We start from the raw sequence: 17,692 nt of genomic DNA, 5'->3' as shown, positions 1-17,692 counted from the left end.
ATGAAAACACCTCTAGGATATATTGTTAAGGTTCACAACAGTGCACAAAGGCAGGAAAATAGTAATATATATTTGTATTTGCTTTATCTGCACAAAGAAGCTCTGATAAATGTACAAAAAACTAATGTGGTTCCCTATAGGGAGCAGATTTGGGAAGGATGGGAACATGTGTTGGAGCATGACTTTTTAATAAGTATCTTTTTATGAGTTAGTCATAAACATATAAATAAGTGAAAAATGAACAAGCTAATAGAAAATGGGCAAAGATTCTTTGTAGGTATTTTCCAGAAAAAGAAATACAAAAGACAAATTAACATGAAAAGATTATCAGTCTCACTCAAAATTAAGGAAAGATAGATAAGAAACTGTTGCTTTTCATCTAAGAGCCTGGCAAAGACGAAAAAGATTGATAATAACCCAGTTTGGTAGGAATGTGAAGTCTCTACTGTAAGTAGAAATATAAATGGATATAATCCCTTTACAGAACAATCTGGCCTCTAATAATTTTTAGTGTGTTTTCTTTTTAGCCCAGCCAATTCATTTCTAGGGAACTTTCGTAGGATATACTCACCCGAACGCAACAAAATATACACATAATGGTGTTTATTCAGGGCCATTTATCATAGCAAAACACTGGAGACATTTTAAATGTTCATCAATAGGGACTGAGTAAATAAATTAAGGTTTATCAATATAATGGAAAACAATGCTGCCATTAAATGAATGAGGCAGATCTACATGTATTGTCATAGACAGCTATGAGAGTGAAAGAAGAAAATTCTGGAACTATGCTTTCATTTGTGCAAGGAAAAGCTATAGTATCTCTTTTCTGGGAGTTATATAAATCCAAACTTGAGACATATTCTCTCTCTCTTGAGTTTAGGTCACTGGATAAATTTTGGTTTCTGAGCCCTCATTGTATAGAAGCTTGAAAGTAGAATCTATGTTGTAGGATTCATCTACAATGAACTTCCTGGTCCCCCAACAAAGGGGAATATTACAGGTGAATACCTGCCTCCTTCTAAAATAGCTAGAGGCATAATACTCACCGGATATCCAAAAGTATCATTGAGTCCTCTGTTGTTGGCTTGCAGATATCTCTCTTGTTATGAAAAAAGAGGAGAGAAATGATGAGAAGGATGTCCCTCTGTAGATCAGCCCAGGATGCTGGCTGCTAGTGAAGACTTCACTAGATCAGATCCCCACACTTTCTTGCTGAGATATCTGTCTAAAATGGGATTTTGTCTCTTTATTCAAAGAATCAAGAAATATAATAAAAATGAAAATCCTCAAGTGTTCAAGCTTTTTGGAGGCAACAGGACTAGTAACTCCTGAGGAGTTCCACACCATTAAAGCTTCTAATACTTCCTAGATTATGTCTCCACAGGCAGCAGGATGGCCCATACCAAACTTACTGCCAAACCCAGAAACCCAGGCCTCGCTCATGAGTCAATTCCAGCACCTTGTCTTAATATATCTAAAGTTCTTCTCCAAGCCAGCTTTTCTTAAATTTGCTTAACTAAATGTAAATTAATAAATCATTACTGAGTATCTATTGCACAGAAGCCAGTATACTAGATGCTGTTGGGGGAGGGATAAAAAGATGAGTAAGACAGAGTCTCTGACTTTAAGGGACTTTAGTATAGTAGGAGTGAGCCTGATAACTACAATTCATGATGAAATCATCATATCAAAACAGAGCTGTTACAAACTATTGCCAATAGTGAGCCTCATACCATATATGTGATTATATATAATATGTATGTGTGTGTGTCTATATATATATATAAATATAATCAATAGATCTTTCTGTCCTGAGTGAAATATTCCTATCGAGTCTTCAATTCTTCTTTGGTTCAACAAGCATTTACTGAGTTTTTGATAGGGGTCAGGCCCTGTGCTAGGTCCTAGGGTTTCCAAGTCCTAGGGAAAACATCATCCCTGACCATTTTGGTACTCCTATTCCTGGTGAGGAAGACAAATATAAAAGAAATTTCAATCTAATGTAAGGGCAGTAATATAGGTAAGCATAAGTTGTTAGGGGTACACAGAAGAGGGGACGGAAGTCAGGGAAAGCAGGACATGGAAATATTCCTGGAGAAGATTCTTTAATTATGTGGATGATACAGAGTAAGTGCTTTCCAGTTCTCTTAAGGCAATGTATCATACCAGCAAACTAGAATTTAGCCTGAAGGCCGCTAAACCTTTTTTCTACCCACAATGCTTCTAATAGTTCCTAGGTTATGTCTCCATTGAATTTGTCCCCTCAGAGACTGGGACAACCACCCCTCTAGCAATCCCTCTGCCTCTGAGATGTATGGGATCCTTCCTCTGTTGTCATGGTCAGAAAAAGTTCCTAAAAATTAGTTCTATTGTTGCTTTAAATTTTCTAAAGAAACAATTCTAGAAACTAGCTCTAGAAACTTTAAATGTCTGTTTTTTCTAAACAACTTTATTGATATATAATTTATATGCCATAAAATCCACCTATTGGAAGTGTGCAATTTAGTACTTCTCAGTATGTTCCCAGAGATTTGGAACCTCATTGTCTATTTCTGTGCTTACGTAAATTAGCATTTGTTGTAGAGCATTCTACAGGTGTCCCAGAAGTCAGCATATACAGGGAAAATGGGAAATTGTAGCTACACGTATGTTTATTTACTAAATATTCATTATAAAATTTTACAAAATTTTTCCTTTGTATGGAGACTACAAAGGAGCATATTACTAAGGCTCCAATTAACTTTCTGCTTTACATGCCAGTGTCTATGCCCTCCTCCTTCCTGCTATTTCTTTTTCTTCTTTTTTTCCTTTTCTGTTCTTTCCTTTTGGTTTCTCCAACTTAGTTATTTTCCCTTTGTGATTACACTTTTATTAATTTTTAAAATTTCTCAAAGTAATATATAAATACATTTTTACCATAAAAGATTCAAAAACAGAAACATATAGAGAAAAAATTTAAAGTTTCCTTTCCTGTGCCTTCTTCTCCTTCTTCTTTTCCTAAGGAAACCACTGTTAATAGATTGGTGTATATCCTTTGGGTCCCTTTCTTTTTAGGGCATTTACATACAAATGTATACATATAGACACATACCTGTATATAGGTTTTTTTTTTTTTTTAACAAATGAGATCCTACTATATGTATTGCTCACAAGTTGCTTTTTTTCTTTTCACACTATATATTGGAGATCTTTCTATGTCAATATAGACAGGTTTACTCCATTCTTCTGAATTACTTACAAGCTAGTGTTATTTAACACAATAACCTTCTCTCGATAATTGTTAATAGTTTTTATTGTTGTGGTGGCAGTGGTGATGATGATGACAATGATATTTGCAGAAGTGTATGGATGGTAGAGAAGAGGGTGAGGAGAAATATAATAGATGGGACAGTCTTACAAACTCTCCAGGACAGAGGGAGCTCTGTAAGCACTGTGCTAGGCAGTGAATATGGTAGAATCTGTGCATAACATATATGCAAAACAGCAAAGCAATAGTTTAAGGCAGGATGTAAATAAGATTTTAAATGAATTGTAGAGATCTAAGAGAACTAAAATTATATGCCTACACAAAAACTTGTACGGAAATGTTTATAGCAGCATTATTCATAATAGCTAAAAAGTGGAAACAATCCAAATGTCCACCAATTGATGGATGGATAAACAAATTGTGGTATATCCAAGCACTGGAATAGTATTCAGCCATTAAAAGGAAGGAAATACAGATACATGCTACAATATAGATGGATCTTGAAAACAATAAGTGAAAGAAACCAGTCATAAAAGGCCACATATGATATGATTCTATAATATTTATATGTCAAGTCCAGAATAGGCAAATCCATAGAAACGGAAAGTCAATTAATGGTTGCCAGGGGCTGGGGGAAGGAAGAAATTGGGAATGACTGCTAATGGTATGGGGCTTCTTTTTAAAGGATGAAATATTCTAAAACTAAGTTATGGTCATGATTTCACAACTCTGAATATACTAAAAATCACTGAACTGCACGTTTTACAAGGGTGAATTTTGTAGCACATGAATTATATCTCAATAAGGCTGTTATTTTTAAAAAAACTGTAGAAACCAAGCACTATAGGAATTCAGGAAGGAGAGAGAACTGGAGTGGGGTGAGTGGGGGGAGCAGGGGAGAATTGTTGAAGAAGGCTTCATGGAGAAGGACTTGTGCTAAACCTAAAAGATGAATATAGGGTTGATTGGGTAGAGATGTATGGGACAGGTTTCTAGGTAAGAACAATCACCTGATGAAAGGTTTGGCACTGAGACTAGGCAAGTCGTATGATAGTACAGTAGATAGAAAAAATCTGAAGGAGGCAGGAAATAAGATCTTAAAGTTAGAACTTTAATATTAGGTTAATAATCCTAAATTTTATCAAGTAGCTGACCAGGAATCCCAGAAAAAGTTTTGAGTGGAGAAAAATGTGATAAAACTGGAATTTCAGAAAGATTAATAACAATGATTAATTAATCTAATGACAGATTTACAGAGGAACAGGCTGCAGACATAAAGACCACTTACAAGACTGCTGCAATAGTCAATACTTGAAATGATGACAGCCTGAACTAAGAAGGTGGTAGAAAATAGAAAGGAGAGGGTAGGTAGCTGGAGCTAGTAAGTATTTACTCTGGGTATTCTAAATTTTCCAACCAGAATATACTTGAAGATTCTGCCTATTGAAGACAGTGGTACCTACCAAATTATTGGGTTTACCACTGTTACTTTGTCAACTCGGGCCAATGGGCCAAAATCTTGGGTGGACCAGTAATAATTGCTCACTGCTCAAAAAGGGGACCAGTGATTCTACCTGTGGTAGGTAGTGTTAGCCTACTTGAAGAGATTTATGCCAGGAAAACGGTTTTCGTTCTTGTTCCTTGGCAAAGATTTTTGGCTTTTAAAATAACCCATATTTATAAACACTGAAGTTACTGTCTTCCTGAATGAAAGCATCAAGCACTTATAGATGATTTTTTTACACATTTACCAAGTATTTACCATGTGGCAGATACTGTCCTAAGTGCTTTATGAATATTACCTAATTTAATCGTCATAGCAACCTTATGTGGTAGCACTATTACTATCCCTGTTTTATAGATGAGGAACTGTAGCACAGAGAAATTAAGAGATTTGCCCAAGATAACATAGTAAATGGTGGAGCCAGGATTCAAACCCAAGCAGTATGGCTCCAGAATCCATGCTTCTGACCACAATGCCCAGAATATGATGTTTACTTCATAGCACTTATGCAGATATAATTAATATTTATCTGTGATATTAATAATCTCCCCAAGAGCAGGAATTCTGCCTAGTTTTGTTGCCATTGTAGTGTCACAACTAGCACAGCTGGCACTTATTTGATAATCAATAAATATTTGTCAAATGATTGAATGAATGAATCAGTCTTTATTGACGATTACATTTTTCATTTGCCTGGAACTTACTACTCCCTAAAGTATTCTGCTCTCCATGTTTTCTGCTCATAAGAAAATGCACGAGCGACTGGTCAATTAGCCTCTGTTTTCTTCAGCTTTCTCTCCTTTAGCTCTCCTGAGGGTAGATGGGATCTCCCCAGTTTTCTCTCGGATGGCAGCTTCCTGACTTCCTCCAAAATTTTGGAATTAGGGCCTATGCCCTCAAAATAGGCTCCCTCCAGGAAGGAAACAGACAACTGCCCAAAGAAAGCAAGTAAAGAAGGTACAGTGTGTCCTTTGTCAGTGAACTAATTTCTCTCCACCTTCTCCATTCCTTAAAAGAAGGAAGTCTGGAACTATATTCTGGCTTGCTTTTTCAAAATTTCATGGTAGAAATTTTTTTTTTTACATAGAATGTAAATTTTTTTTTTTTTTACATTCCGAAAGATGGCTTGGGTGTGATTACTCCAGCTCCCTTTAGTACCCTGATTTGCCAAAGGAAAACACTGAAGTGGTATGGAAATCCTCCCTAACAACATAGCCAGATCCATTTGTTCTGTCCACAAAAAGCCTGCAAAGGAGGACCTCATCTGCTTCAGCAATTTCTTTTCTCACTGACCACCTTTATTTAGCAGGAGGCGGTTGTGAAGGATGGGGAGTGGGAAAGGAACTCAAGCTTTCCTGATGAACTTCCAAACACCGGAAACATATAAAAGATGATTGTAATTACTCAAATTAGAATTCTCAGATGAGAAAACTAGAGCTTGTACCACTTGTAAGTACAAAGTATTTACTTATTCAATATATATTTCCTTTCCTGGTCAGTTGTTTGTTAGGCAATTTGGTGGGTTGCCAGTCTATTTATCTGTCATATGTATATGTGCATGTACACACGCACACTCTTCAGAGGCAATAATAAAGACATACAGACTTAGATATATTTTTTTGAGTTTACCTACGTTTATCTGAGCTGTCCTTCCTACAGCTTTCAAATAGAGACATTGCAGAGTAGTACCAACTATTATTCCATGGAATTTCTGTAAAGGAAATAAAAGGATTCAGAATGAGAATTTCTCATGGTGATACTGTGTCATTCAAACGTGTGCTTAAGAAACTTGGAACTTGATCCCTGAAATCCAAAATGATCTAACCCTAAGATATATATGGTAGATTTTAGAATGCACTTCATTTATCCTCATCATCAAGTTGTATTTTCAAAGCTTGGGAAACAGATTTCACTTTCTGGGAACTGAGTCTAAATCGATGATTACAATTTCTCAGAAAAATCATCTGAAACTTAGAAATAGCCGAAAGAAATTTGGGGGTGATCTTTTTTTTTTTTTTTTTTTTTGAGACAGAGTGTCGCTTTGTTGCCCAGGCTAGAGTGAGTGCCATGGCGTCAGCCTCGCTCACAGCAACCTCAAACTCTTGGGCTTAAGCGATCCTACTGCCTCAGCCTCCCGGGTAGCTGGGACTACAGGCATGCGCCACCATGCCCGGCTAATTTTTTCTATATATATTTTAGTTGGCCAGATAATTTCTTTCTATTTTTAGTAGAGACGGGGTCTCGCTCTTGCTCAGGCTGGTCTCGAACTCCTGACCTTGAGCGATCCACCCGCCTCGGCCTCCCAGAGTGCTAGGATTACAGGCATGAGCCACCGCGCCCAGCCTGGGGGTGATCTTTTAGTGCAGTTTTGCATTTACATCTTTGATTAGTTTTCTATTGACTAGACTATATTATAATTCTGTAGGCAAAGGTTAACTTCTAGATTTTTATCCAGTAGTGATAAAAATATTTCATGTCTGGTGGAAAAGATAACTCCAAAGTTTGTTTTATTGCACTTTAGGGTATTACTTAGTTTTGTATATAATTCAGAAATCTTATTTTAACATTCCTTTATTAAATTGCCTATAAATACTTAGCTCCTAAATTTTCATTTGAACTGGTCTTAATATCTTACTGGAAGCTCTGACTTGGGGAGATGGGCAGGACCTGGGCAATATATATAACCTGAACTTTTGTACTCCCATAATAAGCGGAAATAAAAAAATTTTTAAAAATTAATGAATTAAATAAATCTTTGACACCCGATCATTTTATATTTATATGAAAGTTGTGTTTTTTAACTTTTTGAAAATTATACCTTATCAAACCCTATCAGTTTGCTATACAAATAAATCCTTCTTTTCTTCCCTTTCTTCTCTCCATCCTTAACCTAACTCAGAAAAGATCAATAAAGTGTATTTATTTTAATCAATTTCCTTCAGGTCCCCATAGTCACTAAGTGTATATGAGCCAAGACTAGAAAATTCTATAGGTATTTTCACCTTAATCATCCCAAATATCCCAACATGGGGGGAAATTCGTATTCTTGAGAGAGGTATAAAGTCTAAACAAAAGGGCATTCCCAGCCACAAAAATAATCAACTGCCAGAAAAAAAATAATCTGGACAAATGGCGATCACTTTGGAATCTTCCAGTTCTACCCTGAGTGAGTCTCAAGTGACCTCATTATGGATACAATTCATATTTCAGTAATTTAGGCAGAGTTCCATCAAATAACTTTAGGAGCCAGAGAGTTAACAGCAGTTAGATGTAAAACTATAGGAAATGAAGTGCTGACTATTGTGACAAATTGGTGAGTAAGTGTGTCCTATAAAATTATCCAGATTTAAAAAGGAAGAAGAAGAAGAGGAAGGAGAAGGAGGAAGGAGGAAGGAGGAGGGAGGAGGGGAAGGAGAAGAAGAAGAAAGAAGAAAATTAAATGCTGTGTAGGCCAAACAAAATTTACTTTATTTGTGCTTGTGGGCTACAAGTTTTGTACTGCAACCTCAGTTCTGTTTCTTTTATCAACAGAATCTGTGTTCTCCTAACCAATGTTAGCAGTTCCAGAATTCCCATTCTCTAGACACCCAGACCTCTCCCAGTTGCCTACACCCCCACAGTATGTTTGAGGTTCCTACTGCTGCTGAATAAGAGAGCTAAGGATGGGATGGCCTGAAGTTCTGGATGCTCTCCAACCCTTGCAGGGCCACCAGCAGCTTTGAGAGAGTAGTCTGGCCAAAGCCCCATAAGCAGCACAGCTGAATGTGAAATGATTATAAGGCACATAAGAGCCAACTAGTGCCCACCTGGAACCAGGTGCTCACCCAATCTTGTGACGCTCTCTGTACATACATCACATTACAGGGCAGCCAACTGGAAAGTATATTTAATCTGTTACACTCAGAGGAGGAGTGGAAGAACATGAAGGAAAGGAGGGAGAAACAGGGTGTGGGAGAAAAAAGGGAAGAGATGAAGCAAAAAATGGGTCAGGAGCCAGAAAATTAGGTTTTATTTTAAAGTCTGCTACTAATTCATGACAGTGTGACTTGGGGTAAGTTATTAACTACTTCCTGCCTCAAATTTCTTCTAAAATGAGAATGATTTTAAAAAAAAACAGGAAATAGATAGATACAGGATGGAGAAAGACACATTAAGAAATCAATTTATCAGAGAGAGGTTTAGTGATAATTATGTATTAAGAACTAAGCACAAGCTGGGTCTGAGGTTGATGCAGCTTTCCAGCCCAGATGGACCTGGGAAGGCCAAGGAAGGTACTGGGGCTGTGTAGGCCAGGAACCTGAGTCCAGAGGATAGTCCTGGTAGCCCAGATGGGTGTGTCCCCTCAGCAGATTTCTGCATGGGTGGGATGGATCCCCAACTGCACCAAGAGAGGCTGGGGTTGAGAATGGGCCCCTTTGGAATCTGCTGTGGGAAGGAGGCTGGTGGGCCTTTCTTGTCAGCTCAGACAGGTGTGCATCACCCAGCAGGTCCCTGTATAAACAGGATACTTCCTCTACTGTAACAGGAGGGGCCAGAGCTGAGACTAAGCCCCCTCAGGATCTTCTGTGGGACAGAGGCTGGAGAGCTTAGTATTATTGGCTCAGAGGCCATACATCTCTTAGGAGGACCTTGCACAGACAGAATAGTTCCCTAACTGCAGCAGGAGGGGCTGCAGCTGAACTGGGCCCCCTTAGGATATGCTGTGGGATCTGCTGGAGTACCTAGTCTCATTGGCATAGAGATGCACACATCTTCCAGCAAATCCCTGTACAGATGAGATAGTACCCTGGTTGCAGCTGGAGGGACTGGAGCTCAGACTGGGCCCCCTTGGGATCTGCTGTGGGACAGAGGCTGGAGAGCCCATCTTGTTGGCCCAGCCAGGTACGTGTCTCTCAGCAGGTCTCAGCATGGATATGATAGTTCTTTGACTGCAGTGAGAAGGGCCAGAGCTAAGACTGGGCCCCTTTGGGATCTGCTGTGGGATGGAGGGTGAAGAGCATGGTCTTGTTGGCTCAGAGGGGTATGCATCTCCCAGCAGGTCTCAGCACAGACAGGACAGTTCCCTGATTGCAGCAGAAGGAACCAGAGCTGAGCCTGGGTTCCTTTGGGATCTACTGTGGGACAGAGGTTGGTGAGCCCATCAGGGAGGCCCAGACTCACAGGCTGCAAGATATGAGTGAGTCTCCCTCTGGATCTGGATCCAATGCCAGCATGTCTGAGCTGGTACCTCAGCTAAGGAATGCTGGAGCAGTGCTACAGGGCCACTTTCAAGTTCACTGATGAGACCAATGTCAGCAGGCAGACGAGCCTTCACCAAGACACCAGTGTGTGCAATTCCTTCTGAACCCCTTGACAGATGATTTTGGTTGAAGGCTTAAGGCCAAATGGGGTTGTAACCAATCCCTTTGTAGGACTGGGCCATTTCCAGGCTTGAATATGGAAGCAAGCTCAGCAGATCAGCCACCTGGGTGTCTCTCTGCACTCTCAAAACAACCCTCCAAGTCTTGGGCTCTGCTGGGGTTTCACAAATTCCTACCCAAATCCTGAGGCTCCTGCAGAGAGACTTTTGACTGTGGATGGGTGTAGAATTCCCGTTATTATGGGGGAATATGAGCAGGTTGTCTTCTATTCTGCCATCTTGGTAACCCATGCTTGCTTTTCTTATCCCCCATATTCTGTGAATATGGCTACGTACATCACTAACCAGCTTGCTCCAGGTTCAAGTGCCTCCTCTTTGTGCTATTGAAACTTCTCAACTAGTAGCAGTTTTCCTCTTAGGGTGATCAATTCATTCTAGTTTGCCTGGGACTTTTCTGGTTTTAGCACTGAATGTCCTATGCCTAGGGAAGCCCCTCAGTCCTGGGGAAACAGGGACCTTAGCCATCCTACTTGCTCTGCTCATCATCCCTTACCTCTTTTGTTGAAAACTCACTCTTCTGCTTTTTACCTATTGTACCATTCCCCTTTCATTATCTCCCAACATGAATCCTCTGCTCTAGCCAGGTTAGTCAACTCATTGCCTGTTTTAAATATTTCCATCTTGGCAAGTTCCCTTTCAGAGTATGTCTTCCCTCTTCCTCTCTACAGCACAGAAGTATCCAACTCTAGGCTACCTCTGATTTCTCCTCACACACACACAAAAAATCTTGGGGTTGGCAAAAAAAAAAAAAAAAAAAACAACTGTAACAATGAAACACTATTCATATTTATTATATTGTTTCAGTAGGCTTTTAAAAATATTTTTTCTGGCCGAGCGCAGCGGCTCACGCCTGTAATCCTAGCACTCTGGGAGGCCGAGGCAGGAGGATGGCTCGAGGTCAGGAGTTTGCGACCAGCCTGAGTAAGAGCAAGACCCCGTCTCTACTAAAAATAGAAAGAAATGATTTGGACAGCTAAAAAAATATATATATAGAAAAAATTAGCCAGGCATGGTGGCACATGCCTGTAGTCCCAGCTACTTGGGAGGCTGAGGCAGGAGGATTGCTTGAGCCCAGGAGTTTGAGGTTGCTGTGAGCCAGGCTGACGCCATGGCACTCTAGCCCAGGCAACAGAGCAAGACTCTGTCTCAAAAAAACAAAACAAAAAAAAAAGGAACGTATAGGCTGGGTGTGGTGGTTCACACCTATAATCCTAGCACTTTGGGAGGCCAAGGTGGGAGGATCACTTGAGGCCAGGAATTTGAGACCAGCCTGAGCAACATAGTGAGACCCTATCTCTATAAAAAATTTAAAAAATTAGCTGGCCATAGTGGCATGCACCTGTAGTCCCAGCTACTTGAGAGGCTGACGTGGGAGGATAGTTTGAGCCCAAGAGTTTGAGGCTGCGGTGAGTTATGATGATGTCACTGCACTCCAGCCTGGGCAACAGAATGAGACACTATTTCAAAAAAAAAAAAAAAAAAAAAAAAGAGAACACATAAAAGAGAGTAATGGTTTAGACGGTGATTGGCAGTAGTGAGAGGGTAATCAGGTGATCAGAGGTCTTTTGATGAGACCTGAATAAGACGGGCACAGCTCTTCTGAGATCTGGATGAAGAGCATTTCAGGCTAAAGAGCAGAAAATGAAAAAGCTCTGAGTCAAAAAATAATTTGCTGTGTTGGAGTGGCATAAAGAAGTTCAGTATACCAAGCACATAGAGAACAAGAGTTTTGGTTGGAGAAGTAGGTAAAAACAAGATCATGTTGGGCATTTTAGAACACAGACAGGAGTTTGGATTTCATTCTGAGATTATAACGAGAAGCCAACAGAAGGGTTTCAGCAAGGGAAAGAGTGTTCTAGTCTGATCTAATGTATGCCTTAAAAATACCATCTGATTCCACTGTATTACTATAGAGACTCTGGGGTGGGGGTTGGGGGTAAAAGAGAAAAGAAGCAGGGAGACTAGTTGGGAAGTTTCTGCAGGAGTCTAAGTGACAAATTATGGTAGCTTAACCTCAAGCCATGAAAGTAAGGATGATGAGAACTGGTTGAATATGGGGTATCTTTTAAAGTTGACTAGACTTACCAATGGTTTGAATGTGCAGTGTGAGAGAAAGAAAAGTATTGAAGATGACCTCTAATTGGGTGGATGGAGGTATCATTAAATGATAAAAAGAAGACTATAGGAGAAATACATTTGGGGGCAGAGCAGTTCAAGAGTTCTGCTTAGGCCACATTTGGTTTCATATGACATTCAAGTGGTATCACTGGATATATGACTCTGGAACACTAAGGAAAGTTAGTTACGCACTTGTTCATTCAGCAAATATTTAATATTTACCAAACACTGTAATATGTGCTGGGGATACATTCTCTATAAATCAAGGAATGAGGACAGAGAGAGGATGTTTGGCTGTGGGTACACTGAAAAAAGAGTCAGGGAAAGCCTCATTGAGATGGTGATGCTTACGCAGAGATCTCAAAGAAGAGAGAGCAAGTCATGAAAATGCCTGAGGGAAGAGAGATAGCAAATGCAAAAGCCCTAAGACAGGAATGTGTTTGATGTTTTATAAGAATAACAAGAAGGGCAGTATGGCTGAAGGCCAATAAGTAAAAGAGTAATAAAATATGTTGTCAGAGAGATTGGGTTGGGGCAGATACAGAAAATATAGGTCTTTGCAGGCCATTGCAATGACTTAACTTTTACTCTGGATGAGATAGAAAGTCATTAGAGTGTTTTAAGCAAAGGAGTGATCTGATCTGACTTACAATGATCATTTTGTGCTGAGAATAAAGTATAATGCAGAAGCAGGGAGGCCAGGTGATAGTTGTTACAATAATCCAAGAAGCAATGACAGTAGTTTGGACCAGGATGGGACCAGCAGAGGTGGTGAGAAGTGGTCAGATCCTAGGGCTATCCCAATTGCCGGGACCTATCCAGACAAATGCTGTCTAAAGCAAGAGTAACAGTATTGCTTGTTGCAGTTCTGATATGGACTAAGTGGGTAGGCACTATTATTCATTCTTCCAGGCCTCCTCTGCAACTCCAATCTTACAGTGAATACTTACACTCCCTGAATTTCAGTAACTCCTGATGGACTTCTGAGTCATGCTTAGTGGTCAGTTGTATGGTGGTCTCAATGTGGTTCTTGATAGGGAGCCTATGGGACCCAAAAAAAGCATAAAGAATAGAATTTGGGAACCAAATTTTAAAGAAAAACATTCATGCCCTTAAAGGGAAGTTAACAAGAATCAATATCAATGATTAGTTTAACCATCTATGAAAATATTCCCTGGAAATAATCTGCTTTTCTCCTTTATTCACTCAGCTCCAGCCACACACTTTGAGACCTTAACTAGAAAAGGTATTTCACCCAAGGAGCCATTTAGGCATGTGCAGGAAGAAAGAAACCAACACATGTTGAGCCTCCAGTGTGTATTAGGCCTTGTGCTAGGCACTTTCATGTGCCACATCATAGAATCCTCACAATCACCCTGGGACAAAGGCACTATCTTCCTCATTTCACAGATAAGGAGACTGAGCCTAAGAGTAGATTTTGAATTTGAACAGAGGGAACGTGTTCTTGGAAAGCATCCATAGTGGTGACTTTTCCTTCCCTAGATACATGGTGTGCTGTTCATGCTGTTTGCTGTCCTCTCCCCTCCTCTTCCCTCCCACCCCCCATCTCCCTCTCCCTTGCTCTGGGAAGCTGACTACTATGGACTACATCACCCAAACTCCCTTGCTCCTAGATTTCTGTTTGGGTTTTGCCAATGGACAGTACTAGCTGGAGACTGGAGGGCAGGAGGAGAGAGAAAGGTTAGGGCATTTATTCCTTTGTTTCCTCTCTACCTTGCCTAAGTTCTTCTAGTGGCTGCTTAGCACCTGCTGCCATATCTCTCGTCAGACAGTTCCTCTTCCAGAGTTGTGTAGTTCTAGCCGGGCTCCGGTAACCTCCCCTTTCTTCTTCAGGCCTAGGATGCTACTGACTCACCACTGTTGCTAGTCTAGGTGTTTCACCATTTCTTGTTTGTTCCTTTAACACTGACCACACCTCTGTGTATAGCTCTTTGGTTAAACTCTCTTCAGTTAAATCCTTTTGAATATACCAACTGTTTTTCTGCCAGGACTCTGATACTTTAGAAAAACAATAAATGGCACATTCTTCTCCTTTTACTTCCATACATTCAATTTACAATATCAGCAAGAAAGTCTCCTTCATTTTCTCTAATACAAAGCTTCCCATCCTTCCAGGTCTTCTAAGAAGTCTCTCTAAATACTCCATTATCCACACAGCAAGGCTGCTGTTACCACCATTGTGCTGAATCTAGTGTGACAGTAGCACTCTGTTGTCCTCGTAGTTCTGTGACTGTTAAACTTTGTCAGACTGGTCATACCAGCAGGGCAATAAGCTCATTTTGAGATGAGGAACTGGCAGGTACTGCTTTGGACATTGCTTCAGGCACTACTTTGGGCACTGCTTTGGGCATCGCTTAATTGTGCAGGCATTGTTTGAGTCAGGAAGTCTCAAAACAAGGTTTCAAACTACCCAGATCAAAACAGGATGGAGACAGGGCAAATTCCAACAGGTTATAACAAAGATGGTGGAGAACTGACCACCTCTTGACTTTATGGCTTCATTATACCTTCATTACCATAAAAGTTTCTAAGGAAAGCTCCCATTCCCATCATGCACCTGACACCATGACACTGCCTATTTTACCATATGTAGTCAAAAGGAGGGTGTCACCCTAATTTCAGAAAAACACCCCTTTCCCAAGAAATAACATGAATATTCCTCCCCTTGTTTAGCCTATAATTAAGCTGTTTCTTAAACACAGGGGCAAAAGGACCCACATAGCCAGTTCTCCTTCGCAGACAGAACTAGCCTCTACTCTGTGGAGTAGACTTTCTATAGTTTCTAAACAAAAATTGCTTTCACTTTATACTGTTGGGTTGCTCCTGAATTCTTTCTCATGTGAAGCCAACGACCCACTTGAACTTAAGTGGCTCCCAGCATTGGGAGTCACTTTCCTGTGTCAATTTGGAATAGGGAACATTAGCAATTAGAATCTTAAATGACAAACCTATTTTAGCTAGAAAGAAGCTCAGAGGTTACCTAGTTTAATCTCCTTATTTTGCAGATGTGGCAGTTCAGGCTCACACAGGCAAAAGTCCTTCTCACACAGCTATACAGTGATAAAGTCTAGAATCTAGATTCTTCCTACTACATCACCATATTTTGATACTGCACTGGGCACTCAGTAGGCACTTAATATGCTGATGACTCACTCCCAAATTTATAAGGGGCTGTCTCTTTTTATTCAATGCTAGGCCCCATGCTTAGATGAATACGTGGCACAATAGTAAGTGCTCAGTAAATATCTGTTGAATTTGACCCTGGAACTCAGCAAGACAAATTTCTTGGAAGTTAATCAGAACTCAGAGGATCACTTATAATACTAATCCCTATACGCACAGAAAAAAAGTAGTTTTCTAAGTGCTTTTACATATATGAGCCCATATGATCCCTCTTGAGGTAGACATGGCAGGAATTATTAGTCCTATATAACAGATGCAGGAAATTGAGTCTCTGAGAAGTTAAAGGTCAGGGACTCCTGACTAAAATGTAGCAGGGCTGAGATAAGTATTAATGTCTTCTGACTCCTGCTTCAATACTATTTCTATATTCTATGTTGCTTCTTCAGTTTTGCCTTTCTGCTTCTGGGTTTGGGAGGATGATTCAGAGAGTTAGTCTGAATATTCACAATGGATAGATGCGTTACACATTTTTGCCTAAAGATGTGGTTTTTCTTCCCTAAAAATCCACTGCTATAGGTACTTCTGTTTTAATTCTGATTAGATATAGCCTGCAGAATATCACCCCTACTCTTGATACTATGAGCCCTCTTATTTCTGAGAGGAGGGTTACACTTTGTGTGTTCTGGGGTGAAAGAGGCAGTGCTTCTGAGACATCACTTCCTGTGGAGACCAGAGGCAGGCCCTTTTATAACCAGCTGTTCATAAGAGAAAAAAATAATATGTTGTCTTTGGCCTAGCCCCACCAGAGACCATTTGGCACACTGGATTTCTTTTTTTTTTTTTTTTTTTGTTGAGACAGAGTCTCACTTTGTTGCCCAGGCTAGAGTGAGTGCCGTGGCGTCAGCTTAGCTCACAGCAACCTCAGACTCCTCGGCTTAAGCGATCCTACTGCCTCAGCCTCCCGAGTAGCTGGGACTACAGGCATGCGCCACTATGCCCGGCTAATTTTTTCTATATAGATTTTTAGTTGTCCATATAATTTCTTTCTATTTTTAGTAGAGACGGGGTCTCGCTCAGGCTGGTCTCGAACTCCTGACCTTGAGCAATCCACCCGCCTCGGCCTCCCAGAGTGCTAGGATTACAGGCGTGAGCCACCGCGCCCGGCCAGGCACACTGGATTTCTTCAAGATCTAATGTACAAGGGAACTACCTACAGATATTTTGCTTAAATTCTCTTACCAAAACCACTTCGGTACAGATTTCACCCTTGGTTCTAGCTATCAGGATGATCTCTGATCCAAATCAGAGCATTATAGGAGCTACAGCCAACCTAAACATACATCCAACCTATGGATTTCAGTTCCCATGAAGAGTTCAAAGTACTGGCTAAGAAAATAACCCAAACTCAAATGCCTACCAGATGCCAGGCAAGCAATGTAAAGCCCAGCACAAAAATATGAGAGTCTGTGATGAACTGCAGTTAACTAATTTAATTAACTGTTGCTTCTTAGCTCCAACCACAAGTTGCTTTGCGGGAATGTGAACTAAGAGTTAAAAGATCTTCCAATTTTTCAAAAAAGCTGGGAATCTGCATTTTAAAAATGTGAAATCTAGCTTTAAAAAGCTGTTAATCCAATCTGCAAACCTGTTGCAAATCATGAGCCAGCGTTTGACTTTCCTGTGGAGTATCCCATTCCGTAAGAGGGAGGGGAAAGATAAGCAGAAGTGCCACTTTCAAGTATGGGACAAGGTTTACGACTTCTCAGAGAATATGGATAGTGCTGGAAAAGTGGAAAACTCCCTGAGTCAGTAGGAATGTGCCATAGCAGGGGATATGGGGGCATCTGCTTCATGAAATAACTGGATAAATGTGTGCCCTTTCAGGTTATTTGGGGGACCCCTTTTGTTAGGTATTCGAGCAAATATTTTCTCTCGGAGTGTTTGGGAAACCTGTATACTCGAGTATGGGGAGTGGAGTACTGGGAGAACAGTTCTCAAGAAGTATAAGGATAGACAGCTACCGGGAACTACAGAGAAGGGTACGAATGTCAGGTAAGTACGTGGGTGTGGTCTCTCTTCAAGGAATGTTGGAAGGGAGGTGATAACTTCTCCTCGGGCGCCGCCTTTGGGCACCTCTTGCTTACCGTCGCCGCACAGCCGTCGACTCCAGCACCCTCCATCTTAACGCTCCTTTCTGCGCAGGCGCCGCAGAGCCCCAGGTTCCGGCCTAGAGCAGAACCTCGCCTCCGACCACGCC

At 40.6% G+C, this 17,692-nt stretch overlaps 1 protein-coding gene across 1 annotated transcript in view; it reads right to left on the bottom strand.

Annotated features, from left to right (window-relative positions):
* LOC138385968 (phospholipid-transporting ATPase FetA-like) overlaps positions 1 to 17,615 on the bottom strand; it is a 74,469-nt gene extending 56,854 nt beyond the window's left edge. Inside the window, exons 1-5 of the mRNA XM_069472134.1 lie at positions 17,580 to 17,615; positions 11,749 to 11,800; positions 6,429 to 6,501; positions 2,773 to 2,810; positions 1,050 to 1,105 (exon numbers count right to left, since the gene is read on the bottom strand). Of these exons, the coding sequence (XP_069328235.1) occupies positions 1,050 to 1,105; positions 2,773 to 2,810; positions 6,429 to 6,501; positions 11,749 to 11,800; positions 17,580 to 17,615 (255 nt within the window). The remainder of the gene's footprint in view (positions 1 to 1,049; positions 1,106 to 2,772; positions 2,811 to 6,428; positions 6,502 to 11,748; positions 11,801 to 17,579) is intronic.
* Between the last annotated feature and the right edge of the window lie 77 nt (positions 17,616 to 17,692).

Source organism: Eulemur rufifrons, chromosome 7 (assembly GCF_041146395.1).
Source record: "Eulemur rufifrons isolate Redbay chromosome 7, OSU_ERuf_1, whole genome shotgun sequence".
Taxonomy (NCBI): Eukaryota; Metazoa; Chordata; class Mammalia; order Primates; family Lemuridae; genus Eulemur; species Eulemur rufifrons.
Note: the sequence above shows the minus strand (reverse complement) of the source record. Positions and strands in the feature narration are given on the sequence as shown.